This window comes from Lutjanus erythropterus, chromosome 3, assembly GCF_056507025.1.
Source record: "Lutjanus erythropterus isolate fLutEry1 chromosome 3, fLutEry1.hap2, whole genome shotgun sequence".
NCBI classification, from domain to species: Eukaryota; Metazoa; Chordata; class Actinopteri; order Lutjaniformes; family Lutjanidae; genus Lutjanus; species Lutjanus erythropterus.
This window is the reverse complement of record NC_139319.1, coordinates 37,663,367-37,683,376: the sequence shown is the minus strand read 5'-3', so window position 1 is coordinate 37,683,376 and position 20,010 is coordinate 37,663,367. Positions and strand designations below refer to the sequence as shown.

Here is a 20,010-nt window from a genome sequence, read left to right as displayed (position 1 = left end):
CTACGGGAAATTTAGAGTCACCAATTAACCTAGCATGCATGTCTTTGGACTGTGGGAGGAAGCCGGAGAACCCGGAGAGAACCCACGCAGACACAGGGAGAACATGCAAACTCCACACAGAAAGGCCCTGACCCAGCAAGCCGGGGATCAAACTCAGGACCTTCTTGCTGTGAGGCGGCAGTGCTAACCACTGCACCACCGTGCCGCCTCACACACACTAATATGCATGAAAAAAAAAAATTGTCATGTCATCTTGACTCCCACTCCGGCCCGCTCCTGTTGACTTTTTTCCCTGTCCCATCGCTGTGTCCTGTGATGAATACTGTATTTGACCCCCCTCTCATGGGAATCCACAAAAATGTCAGCATTAGCATTGCCATTGTGAGTTACAAATCACAGAAAAAAAGAGTGTCCTTATAACTCCAGAACTTGCCTGAGAATCGTCATGTTTTTAAGTTTTCTTCTGTATCAAAGTAATTCAGTAATAGCTGTCAGGACAGACATGGGTACATCGCAAACAGGAACTGCTAGTAGATAATTCTGTGTACTTTTGATGATTGCCAAAATGTAAAACAGTAAAACTTGTGGCTCAAGTTGTAGTCCCACATCATTACTAACTGAAACCTTTGCAACATTAAGCTGTTGAAGCTGTTTACATCTCAAAGCATTAGGGGTACTGTAGTTCCAAACATCACTGGGGCTCAGAATGAGGTGGGGCACCGTCTCAGACTACAGTATGAAAACCGCTGATCTAGCTACGGGTGTTTTTCTGGCTAATTTGATCTACCATAAAAGAGTGAAACATTTTAGTGATATATTGTCTCTTTCTTTTTCTCACAGGGGCGTCCTGTAAATCCTGACAGAGAAGAGGAGCCTTCATTGCCATAGCTACTGCTCCTCTCCTCTCCTGCTCCAGTCCACGTTCCCCCTTTCACCCCATCTACTCACCTGTTGGCTGTTTGTTTTTCACTTCCATTCCCTCCGCATCCTCCATCATCTGTCACCATGACAACCTCAGCCCTGCGCCGGCAGGTGAAGAATATAGTGCACAACTATTCAGAAGCCGAGATCAAGGTATTATAAATGAATTGCGCTCTCCTCAAGTGTCACGGATGTGTAGTAGATCTTAAGTGTTAGACTTTAAGGAAGATAAACCTCTAAATAAACACCGATACTGAGTCATATCAGATATATCAGTCTTTGTCCTATAATCTCTGACTTTGTTATGATACTAGTTTAAAAACAAGATTATATGCATGGAATGTAAATGACCCATTCTTGAGAATTGGGACAAATCATGTCCTACCAAAAAAACACTTTCAAATTATTAACACCAACACTCTAATTCCATTTTTAGGGGTGAAAATGTATTATTTAAGGATTTATATATATGAAATACATCATTATAAATTTAATGTTTTAGTTTCCTTTAATTATTTTCTGAACTTGCTCTGAGCCGGAAAACCCAGACAAGAATTCACAACTTCAAACAATTAAAAAAATCTAAAACTAACGTGATAACACACGTGTAAGAATATGCTATTATAATCATCTTTGTTTTAAAATCGATTTGGTTTTCATAATGTTGACCTTCTAAAGTTATGTCCCAGATTTCTGTCAACTCCGTCAGATTTTTACCAAAACATGATTTAATCAGGCATAAAAAAGGGTTAGCTATACCCTAAGGACCCCTGTCTCACTTCCTGGTTTAAAAAAAGCAGGAATACTGATGGTAAACTTTCTGTTTTGACAGATTCTATAAATAATATCACCCTCAGATGTCTCCACCTTAACATTTGAACTCTGTAACCCTTCTAAATCAAAGCTATATAAGAATTATGGTTTAAAAATGTGCATTCTGATTTGCATTGAAATAGCAATGTTAAAAAATAAATTGGCTGCTCACTGCGACTGTGCTGTGAAATGAAAAACTGTAACATCTTGTCATTTTCCATCTGACAGAGCCGACATCTACATTTAATAAAAAATTAAATCACAAGGAGGTTGGCCTCTTACGAAGTTTAATATCCCACAGTTTGATCTTTCAATATATATTTTCCAGCATAACTGAAGAGTACAAATTAAAATCTCCCTCAAAATACAGTTTTGTCCCACTTCTCAAGAATGAGTGAAATATGAGAACAAAAGGACATCATGTCTTCTCCACTGGTGATCGTGTAGGTTCGCGAGGCCACCTCGAATGACCCATGGGGCCCGTCCTCGTCTCTCATGTCAGAGATCGCTGACTTGACCTTCAACGTGGTGGCGTTTGCTGAGGTCATGGGCATGGTGTGGAAACGCCTCAACGACAGCGGCAAGAACTGGAGACATGTCTACAAGGTGAGACCAGGAAAGACACGTTCCTGTGAAATTTGACTCAGTTTAGTTAAAAATCATCTCTGCGTATGTTTTTCTTCATTTCTGCTGGCTTGCTTTAGTTTAATGTGTTTTTTGAGCTTTCCTGTCGCCACTTATTAAACTGTGACCTCTTCCTCCACAAACACACTTCTGTCTGCTGCTGCCTCTTCCCTTGATCCTCTCTGGCTCCTTCTCTGCCAACCCTTTTCTTTGCTCACATTTGTCTGAAAACCCGAGCAACATCCGGTATTAAGCCATGCAAACATTAGTCGACCCCAGAGGATGTATCATTAGAAATTCGATCTCCTGACTCTTCATGTTGCACCACCATCTGGTCAAAATGAATTTTCTCCACAACATTGGTTTGTAATAAACACCTGCAAAACTAATGGCATTCTTCCTGACCTTTACTTTGTGTTCGGTGTTAATTATCATATAGACAAGCTGAACTGTTATTGAGAACATGGTGAACAATCAAAATCTTAACATTATTAATGTAAGCATGTTAACATACTGACATTGGCATTTAGCTCAAGTACAGTCTCAGAGAGCTGCAAGCATGCGCCAACAACGATGCATTTTTAAACCTGATTAAGTCTTGGTTTAACTTTAATTTCTGTTGCACAAAAATATAAAACTAGACTTAAATTTAAAATGAATTCCATTTAAGCCTCTCTTTAAATCTCTAATTAGTTTTTAAACCCCAAATCAATTGTTCTATGATGCTTCTCTTTCTTTTACACAAGTTGATCTGTTAAAACAGCTCGTCTCTCTGCAGTCTCTTTTCTTTATTGTGCTGTAGTCTGTTCTTCAATCTTCTGTTATTTGGACGTATTGTGACATTAATTTGGCCAATAAGTTTTTGTTAAAGGAGGAGAAATTAGAGCTTCATGAGAAAACTAACTAGGCTAGGACTTTTTAGCTTGCCAGCAAACAATTTAGGTTTTATACTTACTACATCCCCAATGCACTCATTATTATTTATTTATTTATTCATTTGAGCAAGCATCTCCATTTTGATTATACTTATGGTTTACATCACTGAACTTGGATTTACTAACAGAGATTAGTTTTTAATTGTGTACCAGAGCTCTGGTCAAGTTTAAAGCTGGATTTACCTGCTTTAAACCTAGTTTTGCTGAACACATATTACAACTAATCCTGGATTAACTTCTGTGCGATCCAGTCTTTGTCTTATTACACCATTCTCTCCTATACCCTCTCATTCCACATATTCATATACACAGGTTGTATTTAATAATATTTTTTTTCTACAACTGTGGAGTAGAGATATGAGCAGATACTAATTTTGGACTCTCAGCGTGTTAATCGTCATTTGCCTCCAGGCCCTGACTCTGCTGGATTACCTGCTGAAGACGGGATCAGAGAGAGTGGCCCAGCAGTGTCGTGAGAACGCCTTCACTATTCAGGTACTGGACTGCAACATCAGGAGAACTTCAGCAATCTGTATGCCTCAGGAGCAGAGCTGGTTTAATGTTCATTTGGATCCTCATTAGTTGTTACCTTGACAACCACTCCTCTTCCTGTGGTCCACATTTAAAAACATACAGAATAATGAGCAAATGTTCCACTACATGCAGTGAAAGAAAAGCGGTAAAGAGCCGGTAAAGAAAATATTCTCCATTCAGAAAGTTAATGAAACATGTTTTACCTGTTTTTTGCAGGCCTATCCTCTTGTTTTTTGTTTTTTTACTAGATTCAATAGATAAAATTGCTGAGTCAAGGTTATTAACTGAATTAATTCTATCAAACCTTCCAGAGGATCAGACTGTTGAGGTTTTCCTGCATCACCTTAACCACAACTAGAATTGTACGTTGTTTAAAAGTTAATTTTGACTCTGTGAAAATGTCTTTTGCTTACATATGGTTCAGACGCTACGGGACTTCCAATATGTGGACCGTGACGGCAGAGACCAGGGGGCCAATGTAAGAGAGAAAGCACGCCAACTGGTGTGTCTCCTCCGGGATGAGGAGCGGCTTCGCCAGGAGAGGAGTCAAGCCCTAAAGACCAAGGAGCGGATGGCTGGGGGAGGCAGCGGAGGGGGCGGGGGCGTGTACGGAGGTATACCCCCGTCTTACCACCCAGGCAGGCGAACAAGCCAGCCCAGCATGGCTGTGCTGTACGGGGAGGAGTTCAGCCGCTCCAGAGGCTCTCCATCCTCCTTCAACTGTGAGTGTTAATTAAGGAGGACAGTGATTTAAAGGTCCAGTGTGTAAGATTTCTTGTCAGAATTCGACAGAAATTATAGAATATAATATTCATAAATATGTTTTTATTAGTGTATAACCACCTGAAAATAAGTATAGTTGAGTTTTTGTTACCATAGAATGAGTCGTTTATTGCCACAGACGGCAGAGGTCCTCTTCCATCGAGGCAGTCATGTTCTAACAGTTGCCCAGAATGGTCAAACCTCTGCAGCCACCGTAGGTTCTCCTACATGCTTGGAAGGGGAGAGAGAGAGATGAGGTGTTTGCAATATGCAACCTCACTGCTAGTTGCCACTAAATCCTCCACACTGGTCCTTTAACCCAACAGGTTTTTTTGCCTCTTGGGGTCAGTGGAAAAAAAAGCTGTGAAACCACCAGCTACAGAGAAATGGTGTCGTTCATTTAGAGTTGAGTTTCTGGCCACCTGTTGAATTTAAGTTCAATATTTACTGTGTTTTAGATGTGGTTTTGGTCTCTGCCAGCTCCGCCGAGGGAAGTATTTAATTTTAAGCTGCTAAATGCTTCACTGTATTCTTCAGCTAGTTGCTAACAGTCTTTCTGCTGTTTGGTGCTGAGCATTTGTTTAATAGCACCATTCGTGACTGTCTCTTCTACTGCGCAGACCACAAAGCTAGGGCCCAACCCACACTGGATTTTTGGGGCAGATGCATAGAAAGAATACATACATAAACAAAAGGAGTTAACACAAAGATATATATATTTTAAAGGTACTAGACAACATATATGCTGATAGAATATAGACAAATAAGTCTGTGACAGTAAAATATCAGGCTGATAACAACGGTCAACCAATACATCAGTCTGGCTCTAGTTTCTACAGTAGCTCAGAAAAGACAAACCAAACACTGGCTCTAGATTTCTCGACCACCACGGGTTCTTTGACACCCCTGGAAGGGGAGAGCGAGACGTGGTGTTTGCAATCTGCAAGCTGACTGTGAGATCCTAGAAGCTGGACCTTTAAACACACAATATGTAAAGTCTGCCACTTGGGGTCTCTCTAAACTTTCAACACGATTTTTAATAATATATACAGTACCTTATAAAGACCTATAAATAAAAAAAATTCATACAGGCACATTGTACCACATATATGCTGATACTGAAATAGACGGATGTAGCTGTGATAGGTCAGTGTCATCCTGATAATATCTGTCTGGACCTACAAAAAGCCAAAATAACTGTTAGAAAACACTGCTGGTGACAAGGCATATCTCTCACTTTTGTGTGGCTTGTCAAGTAAGTTTTCCATTGTGGTGTGCCAAGTCATAAAAGAGCAACAGTGAGCCACACTCAAAAACAAACTTCAACAAACAACACAAATGTGAGATTTATGCTTGTCCTGGAGTGTTTACAAGTGGAGTGTTTTTCGGTTTTTACAAAGGGAAAAGACTTAAAGGAAGTTTGTCAAAAGTATGTCTGGTTAACTGCCACACCTCCATTTTGACTGAAAGGTCAAAGAGAAGTGAAAGGGAACCAAAACTGTAAATTTGCCGACCGCACAGCTGAATAATGAACTGAAACATGATATTAAGCCCTGTAAAGCCGAGGGGAGCTGCACATTCTGGTGACAGTTCTCTCTGTACGACCTCTTTGATTTGTCGCATTGTTTTCATATTATCATGGGTGCATATAGTGAAAAGTGGGGGTGCATGAATACTGCCAGGCAAGGGAAGGATTTTTATTCTGCAGTGGTTACAAAATGTTCAAAAATATAAATATTGCCAGCTTGAGTTAATTAATGCTCAAAATATAACACCAAACTCCCTTTAAGAAATATGACATATTAACAATTTCTGACGTGTCCGGAATATAATCCATAAAGATAAACTGTATTTCTGTACAAACCTCTACCAGCTCTTGTTGGTTAGTTGTGTTATTTAGTGAGCTAGAACAGTTGGAATGAAAGGCAAACCAAAGTTGCTTCCTGGTTTGCTGATTCCTGTTTGGCGCTGGAAAGAGCACATCTACCTTCTGACAACATTAAACATGTTTGATTTTGTCATGATTGTGAACTATTTTTGATCCAAAATAACTCAAATGTTCAAAGCTCAAGGATGCAAAAGCACGTTTGCACCACAAAAATTAAAAGTGGAGGTACAGCTGCTGCACTTGCTCTCTTGCTCAGGCGCCAATGTACATTGTTATTCTAAAAACATGGATTATATTCACTTTAATGTTTGAATTTCCTTGTTTTATGCGTTGGCAATTTGTGAATAAATGGATGAGGTGTTAAAAATACATGCTTTTATTCAGGCTGATCCCGAGTGAAATGCATTTCATGCTGTGGCCCAGCACTTTGGACGATCCACCACATGGATTATCAATACTGCAGCGTAGGCCTGAAAGTATTCAAATCAGCCTCACACATCCTGCGCTCCACGCCTCACATCAATCTGAGGCCTTTTCTCCTCATCACCTCCTCACTCAAACTCCCTCTCTTGATCACGTCTGCAGCCTCATCCTCGTCTCCTCGCGCCGCCTCGGACCTGGAGCAGGCCAGACCTCAGACCAGCGGCGAAGAGGAGCTGCAGCTCCAGCTGGCCTTAGCCATGAGCAGGGAGGAGAGTAAGAAGGTAAAATCACACACACAGACCAGTGTTACTATATTCACAATATATTCACTACATAATCCATTCCCTAGCCCATGGGTCTCCAGCGTCTCTCAAACATGCCATTTTTTGCCAAGAGAAAAACGAAAAACAAAAGACGAAATCTCTTTGGAGCTGCAACTATTAAATTCCCTGTTTGCCTTGGAGACTTTTCTTTTTTGTAATGCCATCCATGACTATCCTACGGAGATTCAAGAGTAGCCATCTGCAAAATTTAGAGAAACTTAATAAAAAATTTGGTGTAGAGGCTACACATTTTTATAATCAACTAATATAAGAATCACTTTAGGCCTACAACAATAATAAATTAAAATGATGAGATAATATAAGATAAGAAAATAAAAAGATAGAAGATAAAACTTTATTGATCCTGAAGGAAATTGTTATGCCAGATTGCTCCAAACCTATAGTAACAGAAGAATAACAACAATAGAGTATCAAATAATTGAAATATAGATATAAAATATTAAGTGTATAAGGAGTGAATGCAAAGAAATAGTGCCTAAAAGAATAAGAATAGACAAAAGATAAGTTAAGTACAAAGTAAGCAAAGTAGGAAAAGTAGTAATGGCAATTACATTAAAACTAATATTGGCAGTGATATTGAAAGGTAATTAAAGTAAAATTAAAAAGGTAATAGAAAAATGTTATTGCACGAATAATGAATGTTAAGACAGGTCACATGATATTAAATGTAACTAATGAAAAGTAATAGTGACGATGAAAGTGATATTGCACAGTGTACTAAAATGTTTAAAGTAAAAGAATTAAAAAAAATGCACATGACGATAGTGAGCATATTATAGCTTGTGATATTGAAAGGTAATATTGCACATGGAGAGAAGAGAAAAAGAGACGACGAGGGGCAACACTGTACGTGTATACGAACATTAGAAGAAGTTAAAAAGAAAGTACATTTGTGGCCCTACCCATCCCTATCCCAAACCTAATTCTGACCTTTACTTTAAAACCAAGTCTTAACCCTCAAATAGCTCTTTTGGTCATTGACATTTTGGTCCCCACATGGCTGGTCTGTCCCCACAGGGAAAGAGGACACCTGGAATTTATAACCCATGAACATAGTTAATCAAGTCTGAACACACACACACACTTTCTCTGTACAAGTGTACCACACATCTCATTGCCTCTTGATGACTCCAATAATGAAAATTTTGTTACAAACAATCAGAAACATTCGCCCACCTTCATCTAGCTAGCCCGTCCTTCCCCTGTTACCATAGAGATGGATGAAGACACACAACTACAGATTGCCTTAAGCCTTAGCCAAAAGGAGCAAGAGCAGGTACACACACACACACACACACACACACACACACAAAAACACACCTCGCTTCTTACAGTTCAGTGTCCACATTTATTAACTCTCTAGTGTGTGTATTTGGCTCTTATGTCTGACCTCAGATGCTTCTAGGTGGCCATCTAATGACTTTCTTTCCAACTTTTTCCTTCTTTAGTCAGCTCACTCCTTTCCCGGACCACTGCTGTACCGCCCACTGCCTCTCAAACTCTTTAAAAACGTTTAAACTTCTACATATGAAATGTTTTCTTCATTCTTTCTCTCCGCTTTGCTCTGAAGCAGCCTCTGCTCTTTGTCAACTAAATATTTCAACAGCGCAAAAAAGCCACCAGTGCCGCCTTCGTTTGGCAAAACCAGAGACTGTTTCACTAACGCTGCTGTGTGCATGTGTGCGTCCGTGCTCATTGCCGCGGCGATAGTGTTGATGATGTCACGATGCCGCCCCTGCAGGAGCAGTGCTGTCGTCAAGGAGACGAGTCTCTGTTACAGAAGGCCCTGGATGAGAGCAGGAGAGAGAGCCAGTCAGGGACACAGGAGGTGAGTTTAAAAACGCGTGTGTGTGCTGCACAGTACGTGTGTGGGTGCATGTGTGCTGCACGAGTGTGCGCTCGCACAGAGAGGTGGGCGGGTGCATTTGTAGGTGGATGCTGGCAGACATTTAGAGAATGAAGTGGAGTTTATAGTGCGGTCTGTGAGAGAGGGAGGGAAAGGAGACAAAAAGACATAGATCAGCATAATGAGGGAGATTTGAGAGAGAAACGCTGGAGAGCTGAGAGATGAGAGGAGAAAGAGGTGCCTGCTGAATGATAATGACTTTGTCTTGTCTAACCTTGAGCTCAGCATGACATTTCCCTGAAAGCATACTCCTTATCTTGTAGCACACCAGCTCCTTTACTCATTGGCCTGTCAAAGAGCCTATCACAGTCACCAGCTGTCTTATGTTAAGGTCTCTGTAGCTTGTAATTGGTTACATTATGTTGCTTATCGTGGAAATCCTTGTACTTTCAGGTGCTCCATAGAAAAAAAGCATAGAAATAAAGACCAGGGGGAAAACAACACTGTCAAAGTGAGCCTTGTAACTCCTGACATACATATCATAGATCATTATGTCTTTCATTCAAAAATGACATTTGATTTCTCGCCTTTTAACTTCATTCATATAGCACATTTCATACAGCAATTGTAAACTCAGTGTACTTCAAGATACATCATACATGGCAAAACATAAAATAGCATATAAGATAAGAAAGTATTACACACTTAAATACAATGACATGATAAAAGCAACACAAGATATTATTATCTTCATTCTTAAAAAAGATAGATAGTAAAAACAATAATAATACTAAGTCCCAAAACAAACGTGAAAGAAAAATTAAATTAAACACACACTTGAAACTAACTAAAAGCTTGCGGGAAAAAAAAAGTTATGCTATGAGATATCTTAAAGTGGGTGTGACAAGATTACCCTTCAGATATACAGTAGTTTAAGACATATCAAAATATAAATAAAAATATATTTAAAAAAAATACAACACTGGGAATATTATTTTGTTTTTTCGCCCTCAAGGTTTCCGCATGTAGGACTGTGATGATATGTTTTTCTTTCTTACTGCATTTTCCCATGGGATGGTAGTTTACTGTGACTGCCTTAAAGGAGAAATCTTTAGTATATATACTGTAATAAATCATAAAATGACCATGATATATCATCAGAGATGATGTTAAGTTGAAATATCTATTCTCTGACAACAATACTACGGCTGTGGTGTCCTCCTTTGGAATTTTTTTTATGTCAGCCTGGAATAACTGTTTTTGTTTTGCTGGTTTCACGTTAATTAGAGTTCATATTAATGCTGAATGTTTGATGAATGTGTACGTGTTTGTTTATGAGTCATTACAAATCATTAATAATCTTGTAAAAGCCATAGATGTTTATAACTAAAAACTAAATTAAGCAACATTTCCATGGATTCTGGCAGGCAGTGAGACAGGCAGTCAGAGTGTATATTTTCAGAGCAGTGGGCTTTTGCTTTTCCTGAGTGTGGGGAGGAGTGGGCGGGAGGAAACACCTCGCTTCAATCATACATCGTGAACTGAACAGGATTTCAACCTATTCAATATACAGGCTATGCTATTTGGACTGCAGTACACATTTGCACAAGATAAACCACAGGTCTGTGAATTAGTGGGTCATGATTTTTGGAAATGTGAATTTTTCACATGTATTTTTGGTGCTTTGAGCATCACAGTCCCATTATATAAGAGATAACATAAACATTACTACAGGCTGGTCGGAAAGTATGTATTCTTGATTTTGGGTTAAACTGCCCCTTTAATGATCAACGATACCCTGACATGATGAACCCCACATTTGTTAACATATTGTGTAATATATAAAAGACATGTTGTCAATACTGTGCTGTCTGCACACAAAGTCAAATGTGAACATCAAATGTCAAGTGACAGTGACAGCGTATGTGCAGATATTTTAAAAGTGGAACAGTAAACAAAATGTTGTCAACGCACTGCACAGCTGTGAGACGCTGCTCTGACAACTGCTGCAGAATAAACAGTGGAGTCCAGATGCAGCCTAATGAATTGTGTCTGCATTGCCTCAAGCACTCGTCACTGCATTATGTCATGTAATCTCATTGCATATGCAATCTAATGCAATAACATACAGTTAGCACTACCCTGCGCTGACTTTCTTATAAGTCAATCAGACTGTACAATAACAGACCAGTGAATAATTATGTAACACACAAGAACAGTTAAAGATGCTCCTGCTGTTATAAATGTGTGTTTTCAGTAGAGCGGCAGTGAGCGATTATGCTTATTAAGGCTCGAAAGAGAAAACACTTGTGTTTGTTTGTTTGTTTCAAGTGAGCTAACTGTTTCTTGTTAAGTTAATAAAGACTGCACTGGTCTGTCCAAAACATCAGCTTTGCATGAGTTTGTGACAAAATCATTTAAATTGTTAAATAATTTATTTAGTTTAAGAATCATCTTAAACCAGAAAGACACAACTATGATCAAAGGTGGAGATACATGGTTCACATGGGATAAAGCTGGGCTTGAGTCAAACAGCTGTTAAGTGGCGGACAAACACTTAATTTCCAATGAATTCTTCACTATAAAAGTCATTATTATTATTAGTTTGTTATTTGAAAGCTTTCATCATGAAGCAGCAAAACCAAGAAGTGTTTGGTTTTCATCAGCAGTAACACGATTCTTGTATGGCTGAAAGCAAACATGAGAATGTAAAATAAAGCAGATACCAGGGCACACTTGGGTTCACTCTCACAACGCTCACTGGTTTGGGGGGAAGAAGGAGGGTTGTCACAGATTGGCCGCAGTCAATAAGACGTCACCGCAACCCTCCAAAGAGGGTCCACTTCAGGCATGACTCAGCACAGCTTGGTGTGTTATAAGTGGTCGTGGAAATGCAAATCAGTGGCATGCATTTCAGTAAGTTAATTTTCAATAGCCTACATTTAACACACTACTCAGTAGGACTGGGTACCAAACTTCAGTACCTTTAAGGCACTGACTGAGTTGCTTTGAGCCTCTCAACTATTGAAAAACACCTGTTCATTTGGTACAAAATTTTGATCAGTTAGGAGTAAATCATATCAGGATCAATGACAAAATAAGAATACAGAATGCTTGTACCAAGATCTAATAACGCTGGTGATTTACTGTCCTACGTTCTAAGTCATAAACGCACGCAGAAAAAACAAGACTTAATACACAGACACAAGCATCATTGGTTAGTTTGGTCTCTTTTACTGCAAGCTGCTTATCTGCACACTCAGTGGCACTCAGTCCTCAAAACTTCGAGAACACCTGCTTTGTAAGTTCTCTCTTCCACAAGTTTTGTCTTTTTGTAAAAGCCATGCAGGATTCACCCAGTAACACAAACCTGAGAGGGTTTGGCACAGATTTACAGGGTTCTTCTGTTCCCTCTGCAGTCAGCCATGCTGGACCTGGTGGACATCTTTGGCCCCTCATCTGAGGCCCCACCTCCGCCTAGTGACCCTTGGAACTCTGCCAAACCCACCACTGATGTCACCACTGACCCATGGGACTCTGTAGGTGGGTGGTTCATCACAAAAATGCAAAGGTCAATATGATGCTAGACCAACTGCTGTATCCCTTTGTGTTTTCGCACTTCTAAGAGTGAGTTGCATCAACAAATAATAATTTAATCTAAAAATCTTAGTCTGAATTATTATTAGAACTTGATTATTTAGATCAATCATCTCAAAAAGGCAACTATTTTAAAAGTTAAACTTGGACTTAAAGTTTTGGTGCAACAGAAATAAATTCAGTTAGGGTAAAAACTAACGTGACCTTTAAAGAGAGGTTTATTTAACCATTCTTAAATTCTTAAACAATTAAGTTAAACCATGATTTAACTGGGTTTAAAAATGAATTCTTGTCAGTGGAACCCAACCTAAGCTTCTATGTGTTTAATGCCTCACAGCGGTACACTCCAGTACTCCTGTTATTGGTAGCCCTTGGACAGCCCCTCCCTCATCCTCCGATGCGTCCAATCCTTGGGCTCCATGTGCCAACTCAGGCACAGACCCCTGGGAAGCGGCGCCTGTCTCCTCCAGTCCTGTCGATCATGCGTGGGACAGCCCAACACATGGAGGTACCTTTCAGGAACACTGGTCTCATCAATATGCATAGACATTGAGGTTTTCTTTGCCCCGTGCTGTAAGATTTTACTGTGTTCACTCTGACATGCAGGTGGTGATGGAGCAGATCCATTCGCTGCACCAGAGGACGAGAAGCCTAAACAAGAGGTTCCTCAAGTGTCGTCCCCTCAGCCTGCTAGTCCCACAGGTAGTGTATTGTACAGTTGGATCTTACAGAAACAATAAGTCTCCTGTATTGACAATGGGTGGAAGGAAAGAAATGAGCCCACGGTTAGCTGGTGGACTACAATATAACTTCCTATAAACAGAACAGTAAGACCAAAGGTAGCCTACTGTGGTGTCTTATTAATTCACCTTCACCATGTATTGTAATTCAATGCAATAAGTGTTCCAGGGATGGAGACAGTAACAAGAATGCTTGTACAATTTAAATGTAATTTAATACAACAGAGCTGTAATAAATGCCTGTCAGACCTTTGGGAAACATATAATATTGCATTTTATTTAAAACATGTTTTAAATAAACATAGGGTTTGGTGTATTTGCCAGCATTAAATGAACAAAATAAGACTTCCCTACAATGTAGTGTGCTGCCATACAAAAAGTGCAATGCAACACCTCCCTGAACCAGTCTTCAAAAAAACCTGAACATCATAGACTTCACAGAGGATGATTACGACGACTGTGATGCATTATAATATGCCGTCCTTGTTATTGCATCCACTTGCTACCACTTATACAGATGGGTCACAAATTCAGGGAAAACTTACATGAATTAATGAATGAATGAATAAAACACATTGTGTTCATAATCTTTCTTGCATCCGGGGTGAGGAGAGCGTCCAGTTTAGGAATCTCAGAACCGCGTATTTGCTTTTTGCTGATGATGTGGTTCTGTTGGCTTCCTCATACCTTGACCGTGACCTTCACCAATCACTGGCATGGTTGGGATTCTCTGCCAAGAATTTCGGGGTCTTGTTCATGAGTGACAGGAAAATGGGGTGTGAAATCAATAGCCAGATCGCTGCAGTGTCAGCAGTAATGTGAGTGTTGTACCAGATCTTTGTGGTGAAGAGGAAGCTGAGCAGAGGGCAAAGATTTCAGTTTGCCAGTTCTAGCCCTCATCCTGTGGTCATGAGCTTTGGGTAGTGACCCAGCGAATGAGGTCACAGAAACAAGCTGCCAAAAATGAGTTTCCTTCATAGGGAGCTCAGAGTTCGGAGGGAACTCGGAGTGGAGAAGCTCCTCTTTTGTATTGAAAGCTGAGGTGGTTCAGGCATCTGATTTTGACAGTTGGAGTTGCCTTCTGGACAGTTGGAGTTTTTTTTTTTTGGCACGTCCTAATGGGAGGAGACCCTGGAGCAGACCCAGAATTCACTTGAGGGATTACGTAGCTCATCTGGCCTGGGAATACCTTGGAATCGCTGAAGAGGAGCTGGAAAGCGTTGCTGGGGATCAGAACATCTGGAATACCCTGCTCAGCCTGTTGCCATGACAAGCCGACCCTGGATGAGCAGAGGAAAATGGATGGATGGAAGGAGACTTCCTTGCAGGGCATGAGGGGTCACTAAATGGCTGTGAAAATGATGGTAATCATGGGCTATAGCCTTCACAAGCACCAGAATTCAACCTAGTTGAGATATTTAGAGCAACGTCTTATACTCCACCATCCTCATCAAAACACCAAAGGAAGGAATATCTTAGCCAGGGAAAGGGAAGTCTGGGGTCCCCTGCTGTAACTGTTACCACCGTAACCCGATTTTGGATAAGTGGTTGAAGATGGATGGATGGATGGGTTCAAAGACTTTTAGAATCTGTGACAAGGAACAATGGAGCTGTTGTGGAGCTAACTACATCATTGTGCACAAGACACTTAATGTTGGGTTTTCCTTTAGTTTGTCACATGCAGTTTACATCATATTGCATTATGTCCCCTCACTAACTATTTTTCTTGTCCTGCTGCAGATGCAGAGCTGTTTGGGGTAAAGGTAGACTCTGACCCATTTGCTGAAGCCGATTCCAAGCCAGATCCTTTCGGGACTGACCCTCCAGTGAAACCCCAGGTAAACGGACGGGAGTCGGCCAGCCCAGAGATGTTTGACCTGTCGCGGCTAGCACCTCCGCTCAGCGCCCCGCCTACACGTGTGTGTCGAACCCCGGAGGCCTTCCTGGGACCTACAGGTGCCTCGCTGGTGAATTTGGACGCTCTGATACCCTCCAACCCGCCTAGCAAGACGCACAACAACCCCTTCCTCTCAGGTAACAAGCAACCATTCAAGAACTCGCAATCTGTACTTACAGGCCCTGTTCAAAACTGGTATTAACATGCATCCTGGGTGATCAAGCATGAGGACAGGTCTGAATGCACTCAGGACAGACAACATTTGGTGTTGGCCACTTGTGACCTTTTAGCAGTGTGAACAAAAACGTTCACTGTAATCCAGATTGCGTGTTTGGGCTCTATTATCTTCAACAGATGTTTGTGAACACTGTTAATTATTTGAGCCTTCTTGTAAATTCAGTGTTCTTCATTAAGTTATTTCTTTCTTTTTGAAAAAAAAAAACATTGGCCCCAGCATGTTCATGGCTACTACGGTTGAATCATCGGTTAAAAACATCACATTTTGCAAACATGTTTATGTACATATGGAGCGGGGAAGTGAGATCAGATTGCAAGTGGTCACTCAAGATGCATCTGGACATGCATTTGAATGTGTGGGTGTGAACTGACAAACGAAACATTATTGTAATAATATTAAAACTTTTCCAACCAATTCTGTCTTCTCAGGTCTGAGTGCTCCATCTCCCACCAACCCCTTCCACTGCGACCAGCCTCGCCTCACCCTCAACCAAATGCGACCGTCCTCTACATCCCCACTGCCCCCGCACATGCTTTCCTACAGTCCGTCGCTGCCTCTTCCTCTGCCCCACCAGCCACCCATCCTCCCTTCCTCTCTCACGCAACCTCCTGCCGGACTCCTGGACCTTCCCTCCAACCTCCCACAGCCCCTGCTCCCCTTATCTCCGCGCCCCGCACCCCGTACTCAGTCACAGACACAGACACACAGCCACAACCCTTTCCTCTGAGATGCCTGCATCTTTCATGCTCCGGTCTGCAGAGGGAGACAACAGAATGGACTCTTTTTTGATTCATCTATGCTGACTACAATGAGACTAGTTTAAAATGAGCCTGAACTGGACTGTGGATCCTGGTCTGATGTCATTGTGCACACTTGAAGTGGATCAATCTTGGACTGGATTTATGTGTGTCTGTCTGAAGACACATCAGCTGCTATATAACCTGAACTCTTGAAGAAAAGCTAACTCACACATGCGCACACACACACACACACATGCACTCAGGCGCACTTCAGGGTGCACAGACACGAACATGCACACACCACCAAGCTAACAGGGTGTATCTCAACAGTCCCTTCGATGCCTTCTCCCCATCAACAGTGACAACTCCGAGCACCCTTTGACCACACAGACAGAACTGTTCCTTTGGAAGACTGGGATGAAGCCACATACTTTGATTGTCCACCAAGATTCACAAGGATCCTTACCGCTGCTGCTTCACCGACGAAAGCATGAATGCATCCCACTCCCTCCCCCGAGACTCCAAACTGTTCTATTCTGCTGAGCACCTGAGATGAGTTCTTCGAATAAATCCTCTTTTTTCTGATGAGTCAAATAGTATCTTGAGCTTTATTGGCACAATTGACCCACCCTAAGTCCCACTTTCCTGTTTCCCATATTAAAATATACCATGTGCTGGGCTTGTCTGTGCTGACAAGGAAAGCAAAGATGCTGAAAAGATGTAGCCGGGGGATCTGTAAAAGCAACATATATATAGTGACCTCTTTAGCTAAATGCTAACTAACTAGATAGCTGATCTACATAAATAGTTATCTAGCTAGTTAGTGGTTAGCTAGCGTTAGCTAACATTAACTAGTTTGCTAATGTTTTACTCTGTAGCAAAATGCTAGTGCAGTACCTAGCTGAGCTAAATCGATCATCAGCTAACTAGCTACATTTAATGTTGACAAACAGCTAGCTAATCTATATCAGTCAAATTATTGTTGGATTTACAGGTCCTCCCAGCAACATGTTTTGACCATCTTCAAAATTTGGTGTCCTTGTCAACGCAGATGAGCCTGGACTTTAGCATATCTTAGTACATGAAACAGGAGAAGAGAAAGGCTCTGCTAGGTACCAAGGTTACTCTGCTGTTATTGGAGCACAAACAAAAAGGGGCGGGGCTTAGACAGGGTCAATCAAATCACTGGAGAAGGACCCAAAATCGTGTTACTGTGAGATTCAAGGCAGCATTTAGCACTGTTCAAGAACTAATTGACTCAGGTATCCCTTCCTACATCAGTGTAATGATATCTATTTTGCATTGCCTTGTTAATCTTGCAAGCTCAATAGCATCTGGTCCTAAGTTAGTTATTTGTCCTTAAAGACAAGTAGCCCCAAAAGGATCTAGATGGATTCAAAACTGGACTAAACCAGCCTAAGCTAGACCTTACTGTCTCAATCTGGACCTAAACTGATCACTGATTGTACCCTATCGGACCTGTGTGCCTGTCTCTTCAGCTGACCCACAATGCATTCCCGGCTGGTTGATATTTGGCGCCATTGAGGAGGACCTCAGGGAGATCGCTCTGTCCCTCCTCCAATGAGATTCAACCTCAGAGAATGAAAAGGCATTTGTCTACAGAGAACAAAAAAAAAACAACAACAGGGAGATCAATGACTGTATTTCAGATGTTAGCATTAAAATGAGGGACGAACAGATAAAGGAGAGGAAACAGAGAAATAAGGTAAAACGGTCACAGATGATTAACTGATGTATTGAGCTGTAGCTCCTCTCCTCGGCTCCTCATTCACATTTGTGTTAGGAACAAAAGAATCTGACGAGACCAGATGTTTGGTCATCACTGCACTGAACCTGGACCTGAATGTGAAACGCCTGCCTATAGATACACACAGGCTTAGTACATAATGTATTTAACAGAATGAAACCTATAAAGTATTATGAAATATTATACCAATAAATGAATGGTGTTTGCATTATAATTTCTGAAGTGTTCATATGATTGATTGATGAGTTATTCATTAATTTCTTTCATCTGTCACAGATGCAGGTAACTGCTGTCTGTAGCAGCAATATTTTTAAAGCCACTACAAGGAACGTTCATATTTGGTTGATTTTGGAAGGCCCTGTGGACAAAAACAGTAGTTTTTCCACAATAATAACTACAAAACATAATGATGATAATAACATTATCTCAATAAAAATCTCCTTCTGCTCCTTTTAACTGGCTAACATATCTTCTCACCGACAGTCTTGTTTGCTAATGTAGGTCATATAGAGGCATCAGTAGTGAATTGACAGTTTCACAGCAGTTAAAAACTTGTAGTAGCTTAAAGCACTGGCTCCACAAGCCCCCAACCCCAAATGCAGTTTTCTCAATTGCACAAAAAAAATGACCTATGCAAACAATTCTGGAAACCTGAAGCTCATGTATCACCAATAAGATGTCAGATAGCTAACCTTTAAGCGCAGTCCTATTGTCTTCGCTCAAATATAAATTCTTAATCACATTTTTGCAAAACTTTAAGCACAAATTGCAGCCTTTAGCACAGTTTGTTCACCTGGAAAACACGGGCCATCAAAATACCACACCCGAATTACCACATAGACGTATAAACATTGACACCGCATTGACCACTTTAGCTGTTGCTGTGCTACGTTGATGTCGCCGCCATTTTTGTGAGGTCATGACCGACCTGTGAACAAATACATGTAAACAGGGGAGCTGCAGTTTTGGAATTTGTCTTGGTTTGTGCTCAAAATAACCATACAAATGCACATCTAAATGAAAATCCCATGTTTACCACTGTGATACATCACCTTTTCTTTTAACATCACTCGGGAGCTGAGAACAACTGAGAAACAAAGACTCTAATTGTTGAAGTTTTGAAAGTAAAATTCTTTCCCATTCTTGCTTGATATACAACTTCTCATCTTCTCTATTGCTATATATTTTTGCTTCATAATGAGCCACACATTTTTTTGTTTAAAGTTGGTAACAATCTGGATCTCCTTTTTTAGCCTGGAGGACATAATGTCCATGATCTCACATGTGGACTTGTCAGGGCTTTCTTTCATTTTCATGGTAGAGTCTTAATTAACTTGCATTTGTAGATGCAGCAGCGAAGTGTGTTTACTGACAACATTTTTCCTAAGTGTTCCTGAGCCCATGCAGTATCCTTTATACAGTTATGTAGGTTTTTAATGCAGATTTTGATGCAGTGGCAACTGAGGGGTCAAAGGTCACAGGTATTCAAGGTTGGTCAAGGTCAATTCAGTGTAAATTTACAAAAACAAACTTTATCAGTTTGAACATTCTATATAGTGTCTTTGTACTGTATTCAATGGAAAACAAATCAAAAGATATTTGCAACCATTCATCCATCAGTCCGTGGTAAATGTCCAACTCTGCACCATTAATTGCCACAGATATTGAACACATTGGCTGCTGTTCTGCAAAAGCTGTTTTTTCAAGAATTCTGAATCACAGAACTCCATCAGCATTCAGTCATGGACACACAAAAAACTTTGGCAGGTCAGTCCATTAGTATTTGAGATTAACGGTGGACAAGGTGTACTCTCTTAGTCATGCACTCATCAAGATAAACACACGATTACACGATTACATGATTACACGTTACACTTGGGAGATCATAAATGCATAAATTAGAAAAGCCCTGTGGCGTCCCATTTTTCTAAGACATCCTG

The 20,010-nt window shown here is 40.7% G+C and overlaps 1 protein-coding gene across 1 annotated transcript in view; it reads left to right on the top strand.

The window, feature by feature from the left end:
• Positions 1–17,326, top strand: part of epn3b (epsin 3b) — a 31,440-nt gene extending 14,114 nt beyond the window's left edge. Inside the window, exons 2-12 of the mRNA XM_084716068.1 lie at positions 841–1,074; positions 2,182–2,340; positions 3,705–3,788; positions 4,252–4,549; positions 7,063–7,181; positions 8,986–9,072; positions 12,510–12,633; positions 13,025–13,195; positions 13,294–13,389; positions 15,168–15,461; positions 15,991–17,326. Coding sequence (XP_084572194.1) covers positions 1,006–1,074; positions 2,182–2,340; positions 3,705–3,788; positions 4,252–4,549; positions 7,063–7,181; positions 8,986–9,072; positions 12,510–12,633; positions 13,025–13,195; positions 13,294–13,389; positions 15,168–15,461; positions 15,991–16,289 — 1,800 coding nt within the window. The 5' untranslated portion in view covers positions 841–1,005 and the 3' untranslated portion in view covers positions 16,290–17,326. The remainder of the gene's footprint in view (positions 1–840; positions 1,075–2,181; positions 2,341–3,704; positions 3,789–4,251; positions 4,550–7,062; positions 7,182–8,985; positions 9,073–12,509; positions 12,634–13,024; positions 13,196–13,293; positions 13,390–15,167; positions 15,462–15,990) is intronic.
• The last annotated feature ends 2,684 nt before the right edge of the window (positions 17,327–20,010 follow it).